At 43.2% G+C, this 27,956-nt stretch overlaps 1 protein-coding gene across 1 annotated transcript; it reads left to right on the forward strand.

The window, feature by feature from the left end:
* On the forward strand, positions 1-25,793 carry CRK (CRK proto-oncogene, adaptor protein). Its single transcript, XM_004433321.3, has 3 exons — positions 1-349; positions 10,539-11,074; positions 23,163-25,793. Exons 1-3 carry the CDS (start codon positions 109-111, stop codon positions 23,298-23,300), a joined length of 915 nt encoding a protein of 304 aa, XP_004433378.1. The 5' UTR covers positions 1-108; the 3' UTR covers positions 23,301-25,793.
* Positions 25,794-27,956: the final 2,163 nt, after the last annotated feature.

Below are 27,956 nucleotides of genomic sequence, written 5' to 3' on the forward strand. Positions count from 1 at the left end.
GGCGCTGCTGTGAGGCTGAGAGCGGAGCCGGTCCGCTGGGCGGCGGGCGCCGGGGCTGGAGGGGCGCGCGGGGCGGCGGCGGCCCAACGTGTAGGCGCGGAGGCGGCCATGGCGGGCAACTTCGACTCAGAGGAGCGGAGTAGCTGGTACTGGGGACGGTTGAGCCGGCAGGAGGCGGTGGCGCTGTTGCAGGGCCAGCGGCACGGGGTGTTCCTGGTGCGGGACTCGAGCACCAGCCCCGGGGACTATGTGCTCAGCGTCTCGGAGAACTCGCGCGTCTCCCACTACATCATTAACAGCAGCGGCCCGCGCCCACCGGTGCCGCCGTCGCCCGCCCAGCCTCCGCCCGGTGAGGGACGGACGGGACGGGAGGCCACGGGCGGGGGTGAGGGCCGCGGAACTCCCCAGCCTGGCCGGCTGCTCCTCGCGTGCTGACCCTCACGAGGGACGTGGGCAGAGGGCTGGAGTGACCATGGCAGGGGGCAGCCTGCTGCCGGGGCTCATTCCCACCGACGAGCGGGAGTGCGTGGGGGAGGAGGAGCCGCTGACCCAGGCCTTCTCTGGGTGTGACTTGGGAGGACAGCCCAGGGGAAGGGGAACTGCCTCGGTCCCAGGGTGGGGCTAGCGCCTGGGCCAGGCACAAGGGCAGAGCCGGGCAACGTGGGGACAAAGAACTGAGGGGGATGTTGGCACTGCGGGGGCATCACTTGGCAGCGGTGCCCAGAATGAATCCGATAATCCTGCAAGTGGCTTTTTAGGCTTGAAACATTTCCTGCAGTGTTGGAGAGCCGGGTTTGGCTATACTCCCCTGGTGGCCTTTGGTAGGAAGTCACCACATACTGGCCCGGAGGGATGGAGACACCCTCAGGAAACCGGTCAGCTTTTTCCTTTCTTGGGCATTTTTCCAAAATACTTTTACCGTCCTCTTCCCCCGCGGAGGACGAAGGTGGTGAGCTGAGTGCCTTGGTGATAGAAAAAAGCCCTCCACGACCAGCCCACAGTAAGGTGACGCCCAGCTGACCGTGTCACAGAGATTTTAGTGTCCAGAGACTGTCCTCCACAATTAGGGGGTTGTAGTTTTCAGCGTGTTTAATGGAGGAAAGATTTTTTTCAGGAAATAAACCAGAAATAGGGCAGTGGAAACAATCCCTTCCCTGGCAGTGAATGGAACTTCATTTTTCCTTGGACTTAAACATTGTCAGTCTTCTGCTTTAGGGCGTCTCCGTGCTCAGTAAGTTGGGGCTGTGGCCTGAGTCTTGCTAGGTATTGGGAACAGACCCCACCAAGCTGATTCTCTGAGAATTTAAATTATCTGCACTGGATGTTTCTTGCCAAGCATCATTGAGGTATGACTCTCTTACCCATGCCGTTGGAGGTGTTTGGGAAATGTTAAGGAGATTTTTGCACATAGTACTTGAGATTTGTGAGGGACACGGTAATTCTGAGGTTGTCGTTACCTGTCTAACAGCACAGGAGTTCTGGTGTCTTCTCACTGTTCCCAGGTTGAAGCAGTTTCCTCCTCACCAGCCCAGTCTAGATCCAAGCCAATCTCATGTGAATTAGGAGGCTTCTGAGCCAGCCTTTGCAGACATGCCCTTTTAGCATAGTCCTAATTTAGGTTTATTCACTCTGGCCAGAAATGGGGGGACAGGATAATCAGTCTCTTTGTTGTTAACCCTTGCCAATTTTTAGAAAGAATGTGGGATCTTTAGTCCACAAATTGTCCTAGGTCTTCCTCAGTCTGGTAGGTTTAATAGCATTATGACAGGAGATGATAATATTGATGTAACATATATTTGCCCTAAACCAGATATTTTCTGCTGTTTACAACCTGCACAGTATCTAGGGTTTTGCATTATAGTTTAGTGACATGATGGCAAACTGTCACCGAAGCTCAGTTCTCAACCTTCTGTATGTGTATGTGTTCTGTTGGTTGCAAAATTTGGAAATGGCAGCAGGCAGGTTTGTTTGAGCTTTCTCCACACCTTGGCATTATGACTTTATATCGCAGCGCTTACTTTGGTATTGAGCTCCACCTTTTCATAGCAGATATGAGTTCAGATCCTTGGCCCAAGAGAGAAGGTGAAGATTGCCAAAGTTTGTGGATAGGGTGTGGAAAGTTCATGGGCATTGTGGTAATTCTTTGTGCTGTGTACCCTATTTTTCACATAGGATCCAGTTGCTGTCTTTATCAAGATAACTTAATCTTTGTTCTCCCCCTCCTAGATGAAGCTCTTTTCCTTTTGAAATCACACAGAGGACTTTCTTGAATTTTAGAAAGGCATATACAATATTAATAGCTAACATTTATTGACTGGTTATTCTGTGCCAGGTACTTTGCTGAGTGCTTTATGTGCCTTATCTCATTTACTGTCTGTAACAATCTAGTGAGGAAAGTACTATGATCTCCATTTATTAAAATATTTCCATTTTATAGATGAGGAAAGTGAGAGAGATTCAGTAACTTGCCCAAGGTCACACAACTAGTAAATGACAGAGCCAGAATTTGAACCTAGGAATTCTGACCTGAGTGCTGACACTGTTACACTGTACTCTTTTCTGTCAAAGCCAGTTTCCTTTTGAGATCTCAGCAGTGCACATGGAGGACTCAATGCTTTTGTCTGTGTCCTAGGGTCCCAGGTTCTATTTAAAAACCGAAAGGAAAGGATCACAAGAAGAAACTGGCTTTAGTGTTCAGACAATACACATCTGCTATCTAAAAGTCAATGATGAAGAGGCTTTTAAAATCTTTATTTGGCAAATGGAATATGGAAAATGAGCTTTTTGCTTAGGATTATATAGTATATTTTGTGGACATAATACCTATGTAAAATATGTATGGAGTGGCCTAGATGTAGTTTTTAGAGTTATAGGAATAGAATAGACCAGGTATTCTCAACCTTTTCCAGTGAACCTATTTGAACTTACCTTAGGTGTTCAGGTCCTACAGGCTACCGATGCTGCCGCAGCCTGGGACTATCCTAGCTGTGCCCCAGGGCCATAGGGCAGGGTTTGGTCAAGTGTCCTGGTCATACTCTGTCAGGTTGGACCTCAAGGTGTACCTCTTGGGAAGACTTTGCAATCATTGATCTGCTAGTTTCTTCCTCTTGGAACAATGAGGTATCACTAGACCTTGACCAGTAGACAGTCGACAAAACTGAATCAGTATGAGTTGGGAGAGTAGTTAACAAGCTTGAGCTCTGGAACCTGGATTTGAATCTTACTTACGTGCCACTTACTGCTTATGTAACTTTGGACAAGTTCTTTAACTTCTCTCTGCCTGAGTTTCCTCATCTGTGAAAGGGAAAATAGTAATACTGACCTCATAGGGTTGTTGTAAGGATTAAATGAGTTTTAATGTATTAAATGCTTAGGCATGGGGCTGGCATATCGTAAGTACTCAATAAATATTAGATATATTAATCTTATGAACATAACTATGAGGTTGTGGGGGGGGAGTTGAAGCAAAATGGAAATCTATTCTTTTTTTTTTTTTTTTTTTAAAGATTTTATTTATTTTTTGCCCCCAAAGCCCCAGTAGGTAGTTGTATGTCACAGCTGCACACCCTTCTAGTTGCTGTATGTGGGACTCGGCCTCAGGATGGACAGAGAAGTGGTGCCTCGATGCGCACCCGGGATCTGAACCCGGGCCGCCAGCATCGCAGCGCGCACACTTAACCACCAAGCCACAGGGCTGGCCCTGGAAATCTATTCTTAGCTTTGAGAGGCTCACAGGCATGCATGGTGTAGGTTGGTGAGCACTGGTGAAACAGCATGTCTTAGGGAGTAAGTGCTGGGGTGGAGCGGGGTGGGGTGCATCAGGAAGTGTGAAAGGATCTTGGATCCAGTACCTGGAAATAGGATGGCACCTGCTGTTCCCTGCTCAACCCAGAGCCTCCCACCTATTGCCCTAGTGGGTGAGGAGAGCATAAAAGCTTGCCTCATTTGGGGGGTCGGGGAGCAGAAGCTAAGGTGGTGATTGTTTGTGCTGCCTCTTCAAGGTGGTGCTGGGCCAAGCTGCTTCTCTGGAGATCCTGTGGGACTGCTGATTACCCGCTGCCCCCTTTTTGTACTTTCAGCTTCTGTGTCATTTGTTTACCTCATCTTCTTTGCAGTTCGCAAACCTGATCCTCATGTCTTAGTCTGCAGTATCAGAGTATCCCTCCATCCAGTGGTTCTAGAGAAGTTCTTCAGTGAGTTACTTACAGGTTTTACACCAAAGAAAATTCCATGGTAAAAGAAAGTAGGCTTATTTATTACAAGACTTCTCCAAGCCTTTACTATGCTCACGTGAAATTATGACCCTCCAAAAGAGGGGCAGGTATTGGATATTGGGTTTTTTAAATCTATCTGACCACAGAACTTTTTGAGAAACATCTTGAGATTCTGTGGAATTTTCTCTGGGAACCAGTGCAGCAGATTCTGAATTTGGGGATGAATTGAAAATTTCTAAAGGAATTCAGAAGTTTGGAGGGGTATTAAACTGAATTTGCTTTTTATTGAGCACCTATAATGTACCAGCTACTTTTAGGAACTTTAGATAGATACTTGGCCTCATTGGCCTCATGAGAAGATAAATGACAGCTCATACAGCTAGTAAATGGCAGAGCCAGAATTTATTCAACCCAGTCAGTCTGAATCTGCCAAGTGCCATGCTAACACCCACCATTTTTAGAAAGTTCTATTTGCTTAGGAGACCATGCATCTTTTTTTTTTTTTTTTTTGAGGAAGTTCAGCCCTGAGCTAACATCCATGCTAATCCTCCTCTTTTTGCTGAGGAAGACCGGCTCTGAGCTAACATCTATTGCCAATCCTCCTCCTCCCCGGCCCCCCCCCCCAGCAAAGCCACAGTAGATAGTTGTACGTCATAGTTGCATGTCCTTCTAGTTGCTGTATGTGGGACACGGCCTCAGCATGGCCTGAGAAGCGGTGCCTCGGTGCGCGCCTGGGATCCGAACCCGGGCCGCCAGCAGCGGAGCACGCGCACTTAACCGCTAAGCCACGGGGCCGGCCCAGACCATGCATCTTGACACCTTTTTATGATACCTTCTCAGATGGAAGTCAGTGGCCTCTTTTTAGCCCTTTGTACTGGGCAGGTGGCGGGGAGTGTTTATCTAAGCAACCTCTGTAAATACCATAGGCAGAGGAGAAGGAAGAGAAGGAGTGGGAATTAAGGAAAGAGGAGGGGAAGAGGAAGTGCTGTGAGATCAAAGAGAGGCTGATGATGGAGCTCCTGTGTTGGTACCCATGCCAGAAGTGACCTGGCCTGTTGTAGCCCACAGAGCTCTTGGGTGTTCTTCATAAAACCTTCAGGGAATTGTAAAAACTGGTGTAACCCGAGGGCTGAAATGCTTAGAAGTAGTGAGTTGAGCATGTACAGAAACCAAAAGGATAGCTAACTGCTTGCATTGATTTCGATTTCTGGATGTTTTAGTTCATAACTGCACATTCAGAGTCCAGCACAGGTTTGATGTACAACAAATCATTGAGTTTTTCCAAGTCCCAGCTATGGGAACCCTGTTGTTGGTTCTGTTCTCTAGACAGACTGGCTGTATCTCCTTCCTTTACCGCCCTTCTGTTTCCTGCCTTTGGGTGTTTGTGGTTGGAAGGAGATGAACTAGGGAAAAGGAGCTGGAGCACATAGCTGTGGTGAGGTGTGGGCTTATCGGGGACTTAATGTATGTTCTGTTCCCCTCCTTTCCTTTCTGGAGTTTGGGTCAGTGAAGCTTGATTGCCCATGTATCTAACTGCTCCAGCAGTACACAACAACAGGTGTTCCTCTGTGTGATTATTAAAGTGTCATTAGAATAGAAAAAGGGGCCTGCCCCGTGGCGTAGCGGTTAAGTGCGCGTGCTCCGCTGTTGGTGGCCCGGCTTCGGATCCCAGGCACGCACCAAGGCACCACTTGTCAGGCCATGCTGTGGCGGTGTCCCATATAAAGTGGAGGAAGATGGGCACAGATGTTAGCCCGGGGCCAGTCTTCCTCAGCAAAAAGAAGAGGATTGGCATGGATGTTAGCTCAGGGCTGATCTTCCTCACCAAAAAAAAAAAAAAAAAAAAAGAATAGAAAAAGAATTTATAGGTGAAGTAATGTCAAAGATTTCCTTTGGTGTTTTACTTTTATTTCTGTGTCTGTTGGGATTGCCAAGCCAAAAAAGGAAAAATCATAGTGGGCCCAGTTGATACCGTGTAGCATTTGAACAAGAAATGAATGGAACCAGCTTCTTACCTTGACGGCAGATGAGCTGCCAGTTTCTTTCTTTTCAGAATTCTCTCACTGATCTTTTTAAGGGACTTGGCTTAGTGGTCTTACTTGTTTTTCTAAACCCTGTCCTCCCCCCCAAAAAACACATTTCACTTGGGCTAGTAGACTAATGGAGGAACCATAACAATGGATGACAGGGAGTGGTTGTCTTCCTTCTTAGAGTGAAAAGAGTACCTTGGAAATGTTCAGGGATGGTCAGAGCTGCTCTTTCATTGTGATTTTGTTGTATCTGAGAATAGTTTGTTGTTGCTAATATTTTCTTTAAGAACACATCTCCAACTGAAAGTGAAAGCCAGGGGGAAAAAAGAATGTCTTCCTAAGACATTCTGCTTTCCCCGCTGCTCACCAACCACACTGTGGATGCCTTTGTATCCCCAACTATGCCATGAGCTTCTTAAAGCTGGGAACAGATTTTCATTTAAGTTCCTTCCCTCACTTCAGAGTTATGTTCATTAAGAAAAATATCTAACACTTACTGAGCACTTACTGTCTGCGAACTGCTGTCCCAAAAAGGTGACTAGTGAAAACCATTTTCGCTGTTGCACCTTGGCATGTAGTTGAGTAAACTCTAGTAAGGGAGCTTTTCTCCCCAGGTGTCATCAGGACCATTTTTTAAGTCTTGAGTGCTCTGCTGGTGTGAAGGTTCTCCCTACCACTCTGCCCCAGAGGCTCTCTTGACCAGGCAGTGCTAAGTACATCTCCTTGGAGTTCACACTGACCATGTCCTTAACCTGGTTCTGCAGGCTGGAAGGAACGCTGAATTAGCCTAGTGGTGGTAGGCAAGGTGGCCAGGTATCTCCTTGCCTACCAGATTTGAATAGGAATAACTCCCCGTCAGTGATCTACTTTAGTGAAGAGAAACTCCAGAATATTGCACCACCGTGTTCTGGTATGGTCATAACCAAAATCATCTCTCCAGTCGTGCACTTGGAACTATTGAAGTTGCATTCTGCTGGTACCTGATGAGTGTTTGCCATAGATGGACAGTCCTGGGTCTGGGCATCTATTTCAGCATCTTGAGTTGGAGAGAGAGCCAGCATTACTGAATGTGGACTATTAACTTGTTATAGCTTACAGCCGTGAATTCCATAGATGGACTTTTGCAATATAAGAAATGTGCAACTGTCCTTTAAATTGTGTCTGGGTGTCTTATTATTCATTTGGGTGAAAAGAGAAGGCATTCATCAGTATTCATTCTGTATTGAGGACTTTTGGTTAACTTCCAAAGTTTATCTTTTCACCTCTCCCCAGTAGTGAATTTTAAATGTGTACTGTTTCTGGTCATTCTGGAAGAATTGTTTTCTAACATTGAGCAAAATAATTGGGTCTCGTTTTTTCAGAGTGGCAAATTAATTTAGACTACTAGGCTACCACAGTGTTCCTATTTCACAGCATTAATTGCTGTGGCTTTTTAGATGAGTGGGCCAGTGTTAATAGAATAGAGAGGGTAGATAGGTCATGTTCTCTTATCAAAGGACTTGCATAAGTAAGTTTCACAAAATAAGTATAAATAGTCAATAAATATGAAAAACATCAGACAATCAAAGATGATATTTAAAAAGAGATAACATTTCTCCTTATTAAATTGGCAATAATTTAAAAAATGCTGTTTTGGCACAGATATGGAGGAAATGGGAGCTCGTAAACCACTGGTGGGAGTGTAAAATTGTACAAACTTTTTAGAGGGCAATTTGGCAACATAAACTTTAATGTTCTTACCCTTTGATCCAGCTATTGCATTTCAAGTTTATCCTAAGGAAGTAATAAAAAATGTTCATTAATAGATAAGAACAAAAACCCTCATAACAGCATTGTTTGCACTAGTGAAAAGTGGGGAGTACTTTATAGCCATTAAAAGTCATGTTCTTGAAGAATATGGGGAAATTTTTATTATATAAAATAAAATGTTTTTATAGGAAAAAAGCAAGACAGAGCTATGTATAGTAACCCAGTTATAAAAACCTTTATATGTTTATGACATACACACACACAAACATATTACATATATTGAAATCTGGGAGGTTATAACTCAAAATGCTGAGAGTGTCCTGTGGCAGGGTTAAGTCTGATTAAAAAACAACAAACTTGGGCCGGCCCTGTGGCTTAGCAGTTAAGTGCGCGCGCTCCGCTACTGGCGGCCCGGGGTTCGGATCCCCGGCGCGCACCGATGCACCACTTCTCCGGCCATGCTCAGGCCGCGTCTCACATACAGCAACTAGAAGGATGTGCAACTATGACATACAGCTATCTACTGGGGCTTTGGGGAAAAAAAAAGAGGAGGAGGATTGGCAATAGATGTTAGCTCAGAGCTGGTCTTCCTCAGCAAAAAGAGGAGGATGGACACAGATGTTAGCTCAGGGCTGATCTTCCTCTCTCACACACACACACACACACACACACAAACACAAACAACAAACTCCACAAAAACCAATTTTTGTGTGTGTGTGAGGAAGATCAGCCCTGAGCTAACATCCATGCTAATCCTCCTCTTTTTGCTGAGGAAGACCGGGTCTGAGCTAACATCTATTGCCAGTCCTTTTTATCCCCAAAGCCCCAGTAGATAGTTGTATGTCATAGTTGCACATCCTTCTAGTTGCTGTATGTGGGACACGGCCTCAGCATGGCCAGAGAAGTGGTGCGTCGGTGTGCGCCCGGGATCCGAACCCGGGCCGCCAGTAGCGGAGTGCGTGCACTTAACCGCTAAGCCACAGGGCCGGCCCCCCAATTTTCTATAAAGCTATTTATTACTTTATTGGGAAATCAAAAAGTAAAAAACCCAATAAAGATGATTTGATATTTTGGGTGCTCAGCAGAGTGCAAGTAAAAGGTTTGTATTCCTCATTAGAAATTTTGTTTCTTATTTGAACCTATATATGTTCATTTATTATTCTTCAATTCCAGACTCTCAAGATAGAGAGGGAATACATTCTGAAGTATGCCCTGTGTCTAGAGCTGCACACATCTTTGTGTCACGTGAATTTTAAGCATTCCTAATGTGTCCTTTCTCTTGGACCCTCAGTGTGTCATCAGAGGTTGAGGATTTTAACACTTCTTCATTTTCCCAAGCATCCTCGTTTACCTTTTTTTCATGACCTGTTTGCTTCTAAGGGAGCAGTCTAGTTCCCGTGTTTTATTTAAGTGAAGACCTTAGGAATTGCTTTTTAAACAGTTAGCTTCTTAGTTTCTCTTTTTAGGCTCCTTGGTTCTTTTGCCTAATTAAGCTTTTTTTGGCAGTCAGAAATGAAATGGAGATCAGCAATCATAGATAAAAAAGATAGTCTTAAAACTTTTTCTTAGGAATTGTATATTTTTAGATGTGAAGAGAATGAATATATGAGCCTAATGTAGATAGATACCAAGTTCTTCCCACCTCTTCCTGGAATAGCTGCTGGAACCTGTGAAAAAGGAGAGGTTGCTACATGTCCTAAGGTTGAAAAGAGATTGCAATAAGACCTTTAACCTTGTGCTACTCTGTAAATGGGATAGCAATAGAGCATTTTGGGAGAATGAACAAAAAGTCTACATGTTGCTTTGTCTTTGATCCAGTATGAGAGCAAGTCCTGACTGACCTGGTCTGTCATGGCCTTCTGTTCCTTCTCTGCTGCAGGCGGTGATGGGCATCTTTCTTCTCAGGAAATGCATCAGCTACAGAATATGATTCAGTTTACTGTGAAGGGAAGGGATTATTTTTTTCTAGACAGTTTTTTTTTCCTGATTAAATATTGACTAAATATGTGTGGGAAGTGCTTAAAGATTTTATTTATTTATTTTTCCCCCAAAGCCCCAGTACATAGTTGTCTGTCATAGCTGCACATCCTTCTAGTTGCTGTATGTGGGACGCGGCCTCAGCATGGCTGGAGGAGTGGTGCCTCGGTGCGCACCCGGGATCCGAACCCGGGCCGCCGGCAGCGGAGTGCACGCACTTAACCGCTAAGCCACGGGGCCGGCCCTGTGGGAAGTGCTTAAAATCTGCATTTCAGGGGCCAGCCTGGTGGCCTAGTGGTTAAGTTTGGTGTGCTCCGTCTTAGGCCCAGGTTTGGTTCCCGGCCATGGACCTACACCACTTGTCAACGGCCGTGCTATAGTGGCACCCCACATACAGAATAGAGGAAGATTGGCACAGATATTAGCTCAGGGCAAGTCCTCAAGCAAAAAGAGGAAGATTGGCAATGGATGTTAGCTCAGGGAAAATCTTCCTCAGCAAAAAAGAAATCTACATTTCATCTCCAGTGTAATACATCTTTAAATAATACCCTGCTCTGTTTTTTTCCAGGGGTGAGCACCTCCAGACTCCGAATAGGAGATCAAGAGTTTGAGTCATTGCCTGCTTTACTGGAATTCTACAAAATACACTATTTGGACACTACAACGTTGATAGAACCAGTTTCCAGATCCAGGCAGGGTAGTGGAGTGATTCTCAGGCAGGAGGAGGCAGAGTATGTGCGAGCCCTCTTTGACTTTAATGGGAATGATGAAGAAGATCTTCCCTTTAAGAAAGGAGACATCCTGAGAATCCGGGATAAGCCTGAAGAGCAGTGGTGGAATGCGGAGGACAGCGAAGGCAAGAGGGGGATGATTCCAGTCCCTTACGTCGAGAAGTATAGACCTGCCTCCGCCTCAGTATCGGCTCTGATTGGAGGTAACCAGGAGGGTTCCCACCCACAGCCATTGGGTGGGCCGGAGCCCGGGCCCTATGCCCAACCCAGCGTCAACACTCCGCTCCCTAACCTCCAGAATGGGCCCATTTATGCCAGGGTAATCCAGAAGCGAGTCCCTAATGCCTACGACAAGACAGCCTTGGCTTTGGAGGTACATAATGTGCAAAATGTAGAAAGAAGAGATCTGCTACAGGGTCTCCCTTTCAAACCTCTTAGAGCTTTGTAGGAATGCTGAATACAAGCACCAGCGTTGTGATGTTGTAGATGTCAAACCATTAAGTACTGATTTTGGCATTTAATGTTGGGTTTTCTCTTTTTTATAGAAAACCTATATTGGAATGAGTAAGCTTAAAACTGTATAACTGAATGTTCTAATTGATCTACTAAACATACTTTGACTACTTTAATAACACTACTTGAATTCGCAGAAATTAACCTAAAATATTTTTTCTTATCTATGTTCTAATCTCTTTCTTTCTGTTTATCATTGTCTAAAATAAAGTGGGCTCACCAGATTTAAGTATAATAAGTGGTCTTTAGCAAAGCACTTAAATGGGATTTTCCCACAAAAACATAATGTTTTTACTTTAGGGGGCATGGGGTTATTTATTATTGATTGATTGTTTTCATCAAGTAAGAATTCAAGGGTAACAATAAAGCATAGTACAGGTGTGAAGAGACACCTACCCAAAAGTATTAATTCCAAGGAGCAACCAAGGTTTACTTGGTTTTTGTTGTTTAATGCGTTTTACAGGCAAGAAGCCAGTTCTTCCTGAGAAATATTTTTGTCTTTTACTGGTGAATAGTTATCCTTGGTAGCCCATCTCCTTTTGCTCACCATTGCATTCTGTTTATTCTTTTATTCCTCTCTTCAAGAGCTTTGTCTCTTATCTCCTCCCTCCCTCCCTCTCTCTTCCTTTCTTCCTTTCTGAGTTATGCAGAGCTAGTGGTTCAGCATAAAAGCTAGTACATAAGTGGCATACTATCCCATATTTCAGAGCCTACTGATATGGTAACTTGAGTGTAAGCAGGTGGCTAACTTTCATTAGCACAGGGTGAAGTTATGTGAGCACAGATTAGCAGAGAAGGGGCAAAAGTGTATTCTTGTAAACTAAAATCACTAAATTTTGTTTTCTTTGGGTCATGTTTATACACTGAGGAGTAGGAGCTGCCCTCTGTCTAAGTGGGAGTGTTAGCCCACAGAATAAGCTAGAATTTATTTGAACCAGTCTCCGATATTACTGAATTTGAATTTTTTCTTTTACGTTCTGGATAGTAGATGCACAGGAGGGTTAGTTGAGTCTTAACAGGTTTGACTGAAAAATATGTGTTTTAAAGTGTATATTTTTTGAGATCATGCTGTGACTTAAAAGTATCGTGTCCCTGCTTTAATGAGAAATGAACTGTATGTTGCCTAGGTCACACCACTTTTTCCCAATTAGAGTTTGGAGGATAAGGAAAACAAAAGTTTTTAGCCTCATGTTTTCATTTAAGTTCAGGTGATAGCAGCATCCAGCACAGTGCTGTGCACGTGACAGATGTGACTCTTGACGGTTATTGCAGCACTGGGCTGGAGTGTGAAAAAAGCATTCCTAGACAAGCCAGCTAACACCCAGGAGAGAATAGTTATCACATTAATTTTGCTTCCATTTGCATTTCCTTTCTCAAAGAGAATTGTTTTTAATGATGCCTGACTTGGTTAGAGGCTTTAGTGCTCAAAAATGGTTGAGCTGCTCTCCCTGCTCTGAAACATAAATCTTGTGAAATAAAGATTTGAGTATGAAACTAGTTTATGATTTCAGTAAGTTTTCTTTTTTGGTTGGTGGTTTTGAGCCACATACGTTGATTGCTGAAGATGGCCTCTTTCAAGTTAGAATAAGTACCCCAAGTAATAGCTTTAGAACACCTTACATACTTAAAAAAATGGTGTTAGTTTAGCATCATAGAATTCTAGAGCTGGAAGGGCCCTTCGATATCCTTATTCATTATATGAAAAAAACTGACGTTTAGACAGATTGAATGGGTTGTTCAAACTAGTTGGAGGTGGAGATATGAACTCAGATCTGCCTTGGTCCCTTTTTTGTTTTTAATTTATTTAATTGTATTTGTTTGTTTTTTTTTGTGAGGAAGATCAGCTCTGAGCTAACATCTGATGCCAATCCTCCTTTTTTTCTGCTGAGGAAGATTGGCCCTGAGCTAACATCTGTGCCCATCTTCCTCTACTTTATATGGGACGTCGCCACAGCATGGCTTGACAAGCAGTGCGTTGGTGCACGCCCGGGATCCCAACCTGCGAACCCTCGGGCCGCCAAAGCAGAGTGTGCGCACTTAACCGCTTGCGCCACCGGGCGGGCCCGCCTTGGTGCCTTTTCTACCATACCCAAATTCATAGTTTTTTTTTTTTTTAAATTAATTTATTTATTTTTGTGAGGAAGATCAGCCCTGAGCTAATATCCATGCTAATCCTCCTCTTTTTGCTGAGGAAGACTGGCTCTGAGCTAACATCTATTGCCAATCCTTCTCCTTTTTTGTTTTCCCCAAAGCCCCAGTAGATAGTTGTACATCCTTCTAGTTGGTATATGTGGGACGCGGCCTCAGCATGGCCGGAGAAGTGGTGCGTCGGTGCGCGCCTGGATCCGAACCCCAGGCCGCCAGTAGTGGAGCACGCGCACTTAACCGCTAAGCCACGGGGCTGGCCCTACCATACCCAAATTCAGTCTGATTCTTTTTGTTTTATAGCGGTGCTGCTGCCTTGTTCAATGCAGCTTTTGTCTGGTTTCATTGAAAGCATATCCTCAGTTGTACAGTCTATTCAGGGAGGTGCGGTTCTCTTTTCCCATCTCTGGTTTTTCATAGGAGCTGATGCCTAGTCCCTATTGATGTAAGGCTGGGAGATAAGGTTAGGAGACTCTGGCTTTCTGACCTTATCATTCTAGTAAGAAAAACATTCATTGCTCTGTTTGACCCACTATAAATCCAGATCTGTAGACCAGCAAGGTACATTTTAGTGGAGTTTTTTTTTTTTAAGATTGGTCCTGAGCTAACATCTGTTGCCAGTCTTCCTCCTTTTTTTCCTCCCCAAAGCCCCAGTAGGTAGTTGTATGTCATAGTTGTACATCCTTCTACTTGCTCTATGTGGGACGCCACCTCAGCATGGCTTGATGAGCGGTGTGTAGGTCTGCGCCCAGGATCCGAACCTGCAAACCTGGGGCTGCTGAAGCAGAATGTGCAAACGTAACCACTACACCACCGGGCTGGCCCGTTAGTGGAGTTTTAACTTGAAATTGATATGTGAGAATCCTTGCATTTTAGAATTGGGCAGGACCCTGGAGATAATATATTAGACCAGCACTCTTCAGACTGCTTCTCAGTGTCCTGAGTTCCCAAGGGGTGCCTAGGGAGAGGGGTGGATGGGGAGGAGGGTGCAAGTTGAGGAGGAGGCAAGGCTCTGGGTTTCCTCCCTTGCTTCCACCAAAGCAACTCTGTTTTTAACTGTGTTGTATATTGGAGTCGCTATAAGATTTTCTTTGAAGAAAGGGTTTCTGTACTTTAAAAAAATAAATTTAAAAAGCAGTGTTCAAGAACCACATGCTTTCACCTCATGGATGGATATTTCCTTTGTGGTATATTTGCTGTGACTAGAGTCTCCCACTAGAATATAAATTGTTAGATATTTTCTCTTTTCCCACCCACCAGATTTCTCTAGAAGGGATGAAGGCTGTGGAAACAAGGGATTAATGCTAGCTAACAACCAAAGTAGGGGTATTCCTAGGGCCAGCCCCGTGGCTTAGCGGTTAAGTGCGCGCGCTCTGCTGCTGTCGGCCCGGGTTCGGATCCCAGGCGCCCACCGACGCACCGCTTCTCCGGCCACGCTGGGGCCGCGTCCCACATGCAGCAACTAGAAGGATGTGCAGCTATGACATACAACTATCTACTGGGGCTTTGGGGGGAAAATAAATAAATAATCTTTCAAAGTAGGGGTATTCCTCTGCCCACTGTAGTTCTCTGGGTTAATCAGTCAGCCATATTCTGGAGGAATATAACTGAACAAGACAGACACCATCTGTTCCATCCTGGAGCTCCTAATGAGGACAGATTTTAAACAAATGCAGATATGCCGAGTGTTTGGAAGGAGAGGTATTGGAAATAACACTAGAATAGTGCAGAGGCACCTTTGGTTTTCTGATCTTAGATTTGAGCTCAAATTTTGATCTTAGATTTTTGTTTCATGGCCTCTTGGGCGCTGGAATAGTGATAAATCTTATCTTCTAAATTGCAGGTGTGAAAACTTTATTTTAGGGCCAGCCCCATGGCTTAGCAGTTAAGTGCGCGCACTCCGCTGCTGGCGGCCCGGGTTCGGATCCCGGGCGTGTACCGACTCACTGCTTCTCCAGCCATGCTGAGGCCGTGTCCCACATACAGCAACTAGAAGGACGTGCAGCTATGACATACAACTATGTACTGGGGCTTTGGGGGAAAAAAATAATAAATAAAATTATGATTGATAGCTTCTAAAAAAATAAATAAATAAAGTTTATTTTATACCTCTATAGACTGTCCAGGATAATCACATTATCTTGAAATGTGCTAGTCATGTAACTTCTATTCTCTGATTCAACCTGGCATTTTGCCTTTGACAGATGATAATGATAAGACTTCAGAGTAACTAAGGATCTTCTTGGGTATGCTTAGGCTTGGACCTGTTTGTCAGAGCACAGATAGGGAGGGTGTAAAGTGTTTTGGGTCCCTAATTATATGCAGCAGTGACTACATTAACTCCACATCTCCCCGTGTGGAATTCTATAAAACCTAAGTTGTTAAGGCATTTTGACCTATTACTGGCAAAAAAAAAAAAAATGAGATTGGAAGGTATAAGAACATGAGTGGCAAGTTCTTGCTGTGTCCAGTTTGTCTTTTTCTGGAATTTTAGCTATAGGTTTTTTTTCCTGTGCATTGAGACAGTGTCTACTTTCCCTCTCCCTTCCATCCTTTTTGGACATCTTCATTTCAAATCAATCTCAGTGGGAGGAGACTTGCAAGTAACTAATCGGGCTCTCAGACATCGAAGGCAGGCCCTCTGGTATCTTCACAGATGATTTTTATTTTTATTTAAAAAAAAAATTTTTTTTAACTTTATTTATTTATTTTGTGCCCCCAAAGCCCCAGTAGATAGTTGTATGTCATAGCTGCACATCCTTCTAGTTGCTGTATGTGGGACATGGCCTCAGCATGGCCGGAGAAGCGGTGTGTCGGTATGCACCCAGGATCCTAACCCGGGCCGCCAGCAGCGGAGCACGTGCACTTAACCGCTAAGCCATGGAGCCGGCCCCCACAGATGATTTTTAAACATCTATTTGAATATCTCTATTTTTGGGGAACTTGGTATCAACCAAACAGTGTAATTCAGAGGTTCCAAACTTTCTTGGTTCATAGCAGCCATAATGTCTCAGTAATATTTCACAGTGCTCCAGGCCAAAAGAAATACCTAACGGTTCCATTTAGGCACCCCTCTGAGTTTGCTCCATTGCCTCTGCCACTGTACAGTTTGGGAACCTCAGTCTAGTTCATTATATTAGTTTTTTAGAAAATTCTTGGGGCCGGCCCCATGGCTTGGCCGTTAAGTGCACGAGCTCCACTACTGGCAGCCGGGTTTGGATCCTGGGCGCGTACCGACGCACCGCTTCTCCAGCCATGCTGAGGCGGCGTCCCACATACAGCAACTAGAAGGATGTGCAGCTGTAACATACACCTATCTACTGAGGCTTTGGGGAGAAACGGGGAAGAAAAAGGAGGAGGATTGGCAATAGATGTTAGCTCTGGGCCGGTCTTCCTCAGCAAAAAGAGGAGGATTGGCATGGATGTTAGCTCAGGGCTGATCTTCCTCACCAACCAAACAAACAAACAAACAAACAAATAAATAAATCATTCATTCATTCATTCATTCATTCTTTTAAGCTAAAATGTACCTACTATGTGTGATCACCTCCCCACCTCTCACCACGGGGATGGGGAACTTAGTTTCAGGTGTCATCAGTTGTTGAGCTAGAGAAGATCTTCTCTGACTTGGACTAGAACAGGGTAAAATCCGTCTTTTAGGTTGTGGTGGGATACTTTGTCTCTTCACCTGGAAGTCTACCAGTTAAATCATGAAGACCTGCAACTTTCCACCAGTACAGTGCATGCCCATTTCAGTCCATCTCTGAGGCAGGTGAATCATTAAAGCTGAACTGTCCTCACTTGTTTTCATTGATTTGAAAGACTGTAGATAGGCCCTAAATATTACCTATTCCTTAGATCAGGGTTCTGCAAACTTTGTTTCAGTAAAGGGCTTTACAGGTCATATGGTCTCTGTCACAACCGCTCAGCTCTGCCATTGTAACAAGAAAGCAGCCACAGACAAAACAATAAATGAGCTCGCTGTGTTCCAATAAAAATGTTTACAAAATGTTTACAAAAACAGACAGCAAGCTGGATTTGGCTCATGGGCCATAATTTGCTGACCCCTATCTTAGATTGCTATAGTTTTCTTAACTCTTTTTCTCCTTCAGCCAAATCTTAAAATGTTTACTAAATGCATTCTTGGTGTGTTTGAAAATGTTTGAAGACAAGGCCCCCGTACGCCATCTCTGTACTTGCTTTTCCTTGGCTTTATTTATATGAATTTGTATGTGTTTCCTGCCCTGAGCTCACTGGAATCTTGCAGCAAGTCTGGATCAAAGGAACGCTGGCAATTGTTGATGCCTTTCCTGTTAGATAATAGGGACAAAACTAGAAAAGCAGTCACCTGGGGTTATACTGGCAAGGGAGGTCACACAGTTCCCTGATGTCTCCTGTTGAGTGAATACCAAAAATTAATGCTGTTTGGCTTCCAATTTCTTTCTCATTATCATTGGAATTCACTGGTGAACATCAACTGGGTAATCTTTTGCTTCTGGACCAATTCTAGATGTGACGACAAGTGTACCAAAATCGTGATTGACTTTGGGAACTACACAGAGCTGGGGAAGTATTTATTTATTTTTTGTGAGAAAGGTCAGCCCTGAGCTAACATCCATGCCCATCTTTCTCCACTTTATGTGGGACACCGCCACGGCATGGCCTGACAAGCGGTGTGTTGATGCGTGCCCGGGATCCGAACCTGGGCCGCCGGCAGCGGAGCGCGCACACTTAACCGCTACGCCATGGGGCCGGCCCCAGAAACCAGTATTTATCAAGTTCTCTGGGAGTGAAGAAACTGAAGTAACCACATCCAGTCCTCTTTACAGATGATACCATGGTTTACTTCCAGCCTTGCTGCTAAGGATGTGGCACGGGATTGGGAGACTGAAGAACTGACTGGTAACTAAAACAGTACCTCAGTGGTGAAAGACTCATCACTGTCTCTCTTTTACAAGGTGTTAGTGATGTCTGCCTTGTAAAAAGAAAGGTTAACTGCTTTGTACTGCTTCAAGTCCTTTATAAGGTCTTTTTTCGTTGGTAGGCAAATTAGGATTTTTTTTCCATCTATTACTTGAATTTTGAAATCAGTAGTGTTAGAACTACGGTTATTACTGCAGTCACTGATTAGTACATTCCTTTGTACCTTAAGATCGTAACATTTCTGGGGCGAATATTCACTTTTGGTTTCTTTGTCTTTAAAATAGTACATCAAGTTTCAAACTTATACATATCCCCCTCACCCTCCCTGGTTTGGCCTTCGGGAATTCTGCTTTAGTGGTTTGTTGCCTTACAGGAGGAGGAGCACAAATTCTGGTGTCATTTCGGACTTGGAGAGAGACTGCACTTAGTGGAGCACCATGTTCTTAGACTGCCCTGCCTTCCTTCGCTCTCCCCACCCTCACCTTGCAGACTTGACAGCCACCCTTCCAAACTGTTGAAGCGCTAGGGCCTCATCTAGTCTCTAAGGATAGTCATGTTGCCTTTGGCACTGTACTTGACCCTAGAAGTCCCCCTGTGCTTTGAATATTTCAGGAGAAAAACTGCATAGGGTACAAAGGGTTATTTATTTATTTATTTATAATTATATTTATTTATTTATTTTCCCCCCAAAGCTCCAGTAGATAGTTGTATGTCATAGCTGCACATACTTCTAGTTGCTGTATGTGGGACGCGGCCTCAGCATGGCTGGAGAAGCGGTGCGTCGGTGCGCGCCTGGGATCTGAACCCGGGCCACCAGCAGCGGAGCGTGCACACTTAACTGCTAAGCCACGGGGCCGGCCCCAAAGGGTCATTTAATTTTAGTAAGGTCTTCCTTGAAATATTTGTACTTGAAGGCCACTTTAGGCAGGTTAATTAGGCGAATTAACTGCTTACAACTTTTCTCTTTTATCCATGTAAAAATCAGAATCGGGGGCCGGCCCCGTGGCGTAGCGGTTAAGTGCGTGTGCTCTGCTGCTGGCGGCCGGGTTCGGATTCCAGGCACGCACCGACGCACCGCTTGTCAGGCCATGCTGTGGCGGCATCCCACATAAAAGTGGAGAAAGATGGGCATGGATGTTAGCTCAGGGCCAGTCTTCCTTGGCAAAAAGAGGAGGATTGGCATGGATGTTAGCTCAGGCTGATCTTCCTCACAAGAAAAAAAATAAATAAAAATCAGAATCATTTCAGAGTCATGGCGTAGCCCTTCTTCCACCCCCTGATGTTTGGACCTCTCTGCCAAGAACCTAATCAACTGTAAAATAGATTTTGGATCCCAGAATATGGTGTGGTTTTCCTGAGCCTTATTCTATAGAGTAGACCCAAAAGAGTGTGTGTGTTAGAGATGGCTCAGATGTTGTCCAAAGATCTAATTTGCACGTAATTCCTCCTCCCTAGTAACATCTTGCCTTATAGGAACCTCTACTCATTTCTCCCTTCGAACTCTAAAAGAAGAAAGGTCTGAGGGCAGATCAGCAAGTTTTTTTGTTTGTTTGTTTTTGTGTGTGTGAGGAAGATCAGCCTTGAGCTAACATCCGTGCCTGTCTTCCTCTACTTTATATGGGATGCCTCCACAGCGTGGCCTGACAAGCGATGCGTTGGTGCGCGCCCAGGATCCGAACCCGGGCCTCCAGCAGCGGAGCGCGCGCGCTTAACTGCTAAGCCCCAGGGCTGGCCCCCAGATCAGCAAGTTTTGACCTGCTTGTGGAGAAGCTAGTGTGGTTCTGTGGTACTGATAACAGCAAGGGGCTGGGCTGGTCCACATTTCAACCTACTCTTCACTTCTTAGAGCTTTGTGGGATGTGATTTGAGATGGCACTTTGAATGCTTAAGAATAAAGACAATATAATATTGAGAGAAAACAGAGGTATTTAAATGTAGATTTTGGTATCAAGTAGAATGATGTGCTTGAGGATGTATCCTGAAGAACTGTCTCCTACAAAACACCTAGAAAAGCTAGATAAAATATAACAAACATACTCTTCTTTTCACCTTTTTATTTAGATTTGAAATCATTCAGTAAAATGTACTAATCCTTAGTATACAGCCTGATGAGTTTACATGCATATACACCTATATGATAACCACCCAGATGAAAGTATAGAATGTATCCAGCACTCCAGAATGTTCCCTAATGTCCCTGTGTGTGTTTTTAATATCTGTAAGATGATGGATTCAGATATAACAGCTATTAGGGTTGTTAACTGGGATGTCGTCAAACCAGCTTCTTAAAAGAAACTGTCCCCTTTGTCCTCATCTGGAGGGAAACCTAACATGAGTGGCAATTTAGATTTTTGGCATGAGCATAAACATTCCCTCAAACATTTTTCTCTTTCTTAAGGTCAGGGACTGACTTATATTATCTGGGTCCAGCTACAAAAGAGCACTTAGTGTGACGTGAGTGTTTTAACAGATAGTACAAATAAATACTAAAAATGGGGAAAAGAAGTGCTTTTTATTGACGTTAACATAACAAGGGGCTAGCAGCACAGGTGCATTAATTCCAGTAACATGTGCTGAGTGTGAAGGGTAGGGAGTCAAGGGTAGCTGACAGGTCAGAAATGAGGAAGATTCACTAAGGAATATCAAATGTTACAGAGCTGATGTTAAGCCTAGCTTTATGCAACACTGCGAGAGTTTTATAAAGGGAGCAAGTGAGATAAAGTCTGAGAACTAGAATTGGGGAAGAAATCTTTTAGACTGTTTTTATTAGCAAGGAAATTTTCACTTGATATCCTGGTCTTCCTCTCCCCAAAGACTGTATGAAAATCTTTGCTTGTCATAGTTGGCCTGCTTGGATGTCAGGAACTTTGAATTGAAAGATTGCTGGGGGGCTGGCCCCGTGGCTTAGCGGTTAAGTGCGCACGCTCCGCCACTGGCGGCCCAGGTCGGATCCTGGGCACGCACCGACGCACCGCTTCTCTGGCCATGCTGAGGCCGCGTCCCACATACAGCAACTAGAAGGATGTGCAACTATGACATACAACTATCTACTGGGGCTTTGGGGAAAAAAAAAAGGAGGAGGATTGGCAATAGATGTTAGCTCAGAGCTGGTCTTCCTCAGCAAAAAGAGGAAGATTAGCATGGATGTTAGCTCAGGGCTGATCTTCCTCACAAAAAAAAATAAAAAAAAGAAAGATTGCTGGGAATAAACAGAACCCTGGTGCCAACAGCCTGTAGGGGCTGGATCTGCTTGCAAGGATGGATGTGCAATATCATCCATCCCTCTTGTCCCCTTACACCATCAGCCTTAATCTTTACAATATCAGCAGACCCAGCAGCTACTACTTTTCCTCACCCTTGTATCTTATCCGTTGTCTCTCTGATATTCCCTGGTTTCTATCTTCCTTTCTCAGCATACTGTGACCCCCACAAACACTTTAGGACTCGGTGGTTTTCAGATAATTCTTTAGGAAGTTACAGATAAGCCAGTAAGGAGGCAAGCTGTTTCCTCTGTGAGTGTGATCAAGCTCGTTCTAGAGAAGGCACTGGGTCTAGACTTGAGTTGGTATTGGCCCACAGACATTCTTAGGGAACCCGTGAGCCCCTGGGAGCATAATTTGAAAGTTCCTGGTATAATAGAGAGAGTATAAATAGGCTTTGGAGCCAGATAGTGTCTGGGCTCAAATCCCAGCCCTGCCACTGGCTGTGTGACCTCAGGTATATCATGTAATTGCTCTGAAACTCAGTTTTTTCATCTGTAAAATGAAAATAATTCCTGTCTTAGAAGGTTGTTATAATGATTAGAGAATAATTTCTATAAAATACCCTTTATAGTACTTTATGAAAGTTCAACAAATAGTAGTTACTGACTTAATAAAACCAAATGAACAGTTATGCTTAGAAACCACTTAATATGCTCAGAACTCAGATGTTGGTAATTGAAGGATAGTCATAAAATTCTTTAGTCTGATGTTATCTGGGGCCTTATCTCACCATTGTTCAATATTTTGTCACAGAGTGAATCCGTTCATCAGACTGACCTTGTCTTAAGTTTCATAGCAGGATAGAGGTGAGGTATATTCTGGATTGTCAAAACTTTATATTGCGACAGGAAGCTTTTTATAACAGGACCAAGAACATGATGTCCCCTTATTATTAATGAACAGGTACCAAATAGCATTGAGGGAGCAACAAGGTCTGTCATTACATGGAGGAGTCGGGTAGGGGGACTGGCAGGCAGTGGCGTGCCAAGTAGAGCTTACTGAAGAAGTTGGAGGCTTTTCAGGGGGCTGATGGAATTAGGAGTTTTGGTCTGTACCTTCCCAAGTGGGAAAAGCCTTGCCTTGGTAGGAAGGTGATGGGAACACTTCATTTTCTGGGACCAAGTGAAGTATATTTCCCATGATTGCCTTCTGCTCTCCAAGCAGTAGCAAGCCAGAATATGTGTATGAGAATGGGCTGGGGGTTGTGCTGCTGCTGTATGCCAGTGAGGGGGTGGTGCTTCTTCCCCTAGGCCAGGGCCTGTGGGGCAGGCAGGAAGCTAAGGGTAGTGGATACAAAGAAAAGGCATACTATCTCACTCTAGTTGGGGTTGCTCATCCAGAGACACTTGGGATTTCCAAAAAATAGCATTTTCTAGGATCCTTTCTATTTTCTGTACTCTGTGTGTTTTCCTGCACTTCCAAAATCACTTCTTTCTGCCTGCATTAACCATAAGTAATCAGTCTGGTGGCTGGGGCTTGGGAGGCAGCGAATAGCCATTTCTGTAATGTCAGCCCTAGAGTAATCACGTGGGCAGGGTATGCCTAACCAGAGAATGGAGTTTTTCAGCTTATGTTCATAACTGGAAATAAAGTGCTCTCCTTATTCTCCTCCTGCAGGTCGGTGAGCTGGTAAAGGTTACGAAGATTAATGTGAGTGGTCAGTGGGAAGGGGAGTGTAATGGCAAACGAGGTCACTTCCCATTCACACATGTCCGTCTGCTGGATCAACAGAATCCCGATGAGGACTTCAGCTGAGTATAGCTCAACAAACAGTTTTGCTGACAGATGGGAACAATCTTTTTTTTTTTTTTTTTCCAATTGCCATCTATACAATTTTCTTACAGATGTCAAAACAGTCTAGTTTATATAAGCATTCTATTGTTACCTGTGACCTTTATTAGACTGAACTACTCCATCCCTAGGCTCATTTACCATATTCAGGGTACGAAACTGGAGGGCTTGTGTGTTAACTTCTGATTTGGCAATTTTAGGTGGTAGCAGCAGCCATGCCTGAGTGTATCAGAAGGGATAGGTGTCTTGACTCCTTTCTCTCAGGCACTGCACATCAACCTGTGGAAAACTGATGGACAGGAGAGGAGTGTTGCACACTGCTTACCCTGATTTATTCAGTGGTTTTGTTTTCATTCTGAAATCATGCTATCAAATGGCAGTAGACTGTTCCCTTCCACCCCCATGAAGTAATCATGCACCATGTGAATAGTACCCAGTGGGATTGCTTTTTCATTTATAGAACATGACCATTCTATGACTCATTCTGACAGTTCAATCCTGAGAATTCTAAGGACACTACTAGAAGCATTTGTCTTCCTTCCTAGTCAATGCTTCATACTTTTTCTTGGGAATCTTTTAACCCTTGTCATTCTTCTTCCCCAAACCTACAGATAGTTAACTCTCAAGATAAGTGTTTATTTTCATTCCAGATGACAAGCAGGATGTGCAGAGCACTTTATTCAGTGCATAGCTTTAAGCCAGTATTGGATTCACTGAGTTGACAGCCAAACTCCCAGCTCTCTGCCTTCCCTCAAGGGGTCATAGTAGGTTCACACTGCTGCCGCAGCTAAATAGACTTCTGGCTAATGGGATCCAGCAGGGCCATTTCTCCTGAGGGCCAGTATCTTAGAATTCTTAGCTTCTACTTGGAGTGGAAGGACCAATCACTTAGAATATTCCATAGAAGGTTGTGGGGCCAAATTCTGCCCTTTGCTTTATGTGGAACTTGTATAGAAGTCAAGTTAAAATTACATGAGTTTGGGGATAGGGTTAATGCTTTGAAAAATGTTTGACCCAATCATGAATTACTTATGTATTATTCATTTCACATGGCCAGAGTAGTGCTTGAAGTGCATTACATTATAAACTACCTTCATTTTTGGTTCTTTTTATGTTCAACTTTAGTTTACAAACCCTTTAAAGTATGGAGTGGTTTATATGTGGTCGGGTGCTCCAAAGAATAGACTTCTGAGACCAAAAATGATCTAGGCTATTTAGACTACAATATGAAACTTGCAAAGTTAGTTTTCAGTCTAGAAAGGCACTTACTGGTCTGTGTTGTGATATGACCAATAGAAACACCTTATATTTTGCTTTGAGCCTCATTTTAGAAAAGTAATGTATCTTTCTAATTGTTTTGCATAGGTTAATGATTAATTTGCATTCTTTGAACATATACCAAATCATGGTATCCCAGTGACTAGCATAACGCCCGGCACAATTGGTCTGCAGATGTTTGTGTGAGTGAACGAGGGGCATGCAGAAGCTCATTATATGGCACAGAGAAGCCAGCTGGCACAGGATTACATGCATTACCACAAGCAAACTAATGAGTTGACGCTAATTTAATATATTTTTACCTCACACTAAGGTAGTGCTTGATAAAGACATTAATACTCGACTTTTAAAATGTTAGCACAGAGCTATGCACATAGTGGGTGCTCGATAATGTTGAATGAACAGATTTGCAATACTAGACTTAATTCCATCTGACTACTCTTAAATTTTCTGTTAGAGTATAGATACTGTAAAATCCAAATACACATTAAATCTTGTTTTCCTGAAAGTATGACATCTAAAATATTTGTAGAAAAACCTTGTCACAACTGATTTGAATGTTTATATTTTCTTTTGACTTTGATATTGGCCTGTAATGTCTCTTTTCATCATATGTAATATTAGTGGAACATGCAACTCTACCCAGATCATAAGAATTTCTCAATGATGGGTTGTCCAAAGCCATTACATGAACTATTGGATTGGATTTGGCTGGATGTGGCAGTTGTTGGACCTTAAGAAATCAAAGGACTTCTTATAAGTATCTTCCAAAAGCAAATGCTAGAATCCTATTCAAGTGCATATGTACATTGTCACTGAGCAAAGTAAACTGAAATTGGCTGCTATATTTTATATATAATCATTTCTGCAAAAGCCCATTTTTTGGATACTAATATTTGACATGGTTAATTCTTATTAATTTGTTGGAATTGTTTATTGTTAATATTGCAAATAGATAATTTTTAATTATCCTTAAGTAACATTTCACTTTTAGTGGTTTGAAATGGGTAATAAGCAAACCAGTTTGAAATAAAATATGAACATGTGCCATTGTATTATAACACTATACACTTTCTTGACAGTTAAATTTAAAAAAAAATGTTTTTTTTGTAGCATGTATTGTATATGTTTATAGTATATGTAGTAAATAAAAATATGGCCAAATGTTTGGCTTGGTGATCTTTTGAAGAAAGTAATCTTTGAATATGTATCTCAAAAGAGCTAAATCTTTTATGCTTAGAGACTAAGAGGTGTTTGCCCTCAACAGCCTACAAATAATCATATAATCAGATAAACAATTATACACTCTCTGTGGATACTCATGAAAGGTGGGATTAATCATTGATGATATTTGGAAAGGTCTCCAGAAGTCATGAAATACTGATTTGAGGGGAACATAAGAAGAATGATTGTATAATGACCAGGAGGGCCGGCCCTGTGGCTTAGCAGTTAAGTGCGTGTGCTCCGCTGCTGGCGGCCCGGGTTCGGATCCCAGGCGCGCACCAACGCACCGCTTCTCTGGCCATGCTGAGGCCGCATCCCACATGCAGCAATTAGAAGGATGTGCAGCTATGACATACATCTATCTACTGGGGCTTTGGGGGAAAAAAATAAATAAATAAAAAATTATATAATGACCAGGAAGCTGGAATGATGTGGACAGAGAACATCCAACTTGTCCAGAAATGGTTATGTGAGGATGTAAAGAAAATAAGGATGTGGTAGGGAGCTTTGTAAAGCAAACAAGAAGTTTGGATGTTATACAATAGGTTCTTAAAGTGTTAGTGTAGATATCCAGCGTAATTTCTCTGTTTTTATGTAAATAGCACATTTTCAGGGTAGATAATTTAGGAAATACAAAAAAAAAACGTTGAACATGTTCTTCCCATCCTTTCTCAAAGCACATATATATATATATATCTGTCTGTATATATATATACAGACAGATACACACAGTGTGTGAATATGTATACCTAAAAGGTTGACATTATACTCTGTAGTTTTGTGTTCTATGGGTGGTGAAGTTTTAAAATGAAAAGGACAGTCTGCCAGTTGTTACACGGTATTCTGCCTTGGACCCAAAACACAACATCTAGTTACTGCTGTAGACATAGCAAGGTATGCCAACCCAGAGTTAAATAAAGAAAAATACTCCGAAGGGAGTCTGCTTTGGCTTATACAAGCTTAACAGCAAGGTGATTTAAGTATGTTTCAACTTTTTATCAATAAAACAAATTGCTAAAATCTTGTTTTAATATGTTGAGGAGTGTTATATAGCCTGGAGTGTTCATACCAGCTCTTATATTTTGTGACCTTGATCTTCAGATTAAATTCTATTCCTGTTACAGATATGAAGAGAGAAGAGGCCCCCTTCGTAGAAGAAAATGTGGAAATAGTCTTCCTAAGTTTGGCAGGAGGAGGCTAAGAATTTGGAGCTCTGTTGCCACACATGTCCTGAAGAAAAGGAAATGGGGGAGATAAGGTAGGGGACAAAGGAGAGTTAGCTATCAAGAAGTGAGGTTCAGAAAGCACATTTTCAGGGTAGATAATTTAGGAAATACAAAAAAAAAACGTTGAACATGTTCTTCCCATCCTTTCTCAAAGCACATATATATATATATATATCTGTCTGTATATATATATACAGACAGATACACACAGTGTGTGAATATGTATACCTAAAAGGTTGACATTATACTCTGTAGTTTTGTGTTCTATGGACACATAGAAGATCCGCTAGGGATACAGGATGAAGGCAAGCAGAAATACATGCACGCCCAGGCTGGCTTTTGGTCCAGGGGATGTTTCCAATATTTCTGTGGTTGGCCTGATTTACTTTGATTTTAGACCTGTGTTGAATCCTAGCAAAGTGGGCATTCACAAGTTGACTATATGGTCAAAGGTAAACTGGCTTGGACAGAACTTTTCCATCCTCCCACTTCAGATGGGGGAGATTTTGGACATTTTAGCTTTCTGGAAATGGGAAGAATAGTTATATATTAGACATGTGCAGGTAGGCTTGTTCAAAGCCCCTATTCCCTTTGGGAGAAATTCATGGCATTTCTAGCCTCATTTCAAGCTGGTGGGGCATGTGGGCTTCTCCAAGGTTCTCAGTACCAGCAAGGAAACTAGGAAAGTGGAGGCCTGAGCTGAGGTCTCAGATGGGTTCCTGCTTTCTCCTTTGTGCTGAGAAAGTGTATTTGACTGAAAGTGAACATGAGTTTGGTACTGTGTAAGAGTATAGTAATACTGCTTGTTGAATACCTCTGGACTGCCCTAGCATTTTGGTTATAAAGGATTGAGCTTCCTGGAGTTGCTCTGCCATTTGTGCAGATTCCTATA

The sequence above is a fragment of the Ceratotherium simum genome, chromosome 16 (assembly GCF_057802395.1).
Source record: "Ceratotherium simum simum isolate JZ-2026a chromosome 16, ASM5780239v1, whole genome shotgun sequence".
NCBI lineage: Eukaryota > Metazoa > Chordata > Mammalia > Perissodactyla > Rhinocerotidae > Ceratotherium > Ceratotherium simum.

What these genes read in the sequence shown, in the direction of transcription:
- CRK (XM_004433321.3), top strand. Translation starts at nt 109, where the DNA reads ATGGCGGGCAACTTCGACTCAGAGGAGCGGAGTAGCTGGTACTGGGGA. An exon ending in GCCCGCCCAGCCTCCGCCCG is followed by an intron (nt 350 to 10,538) that starts GTGAGGGACGGA and finishes GTTTTTTTCCAG; the next exon opens with GGGTGAGCACCTCCAGACTC. An exon ending in AGACAGCCTTGGCTTTGGAG is followed by an intron (nt 11,075 to 23,162) that starts GTACATAATGTG and finishes CTCCTCCTGCAG; the next exon opens with GTCGGTGAGCTGGTAAAGGT.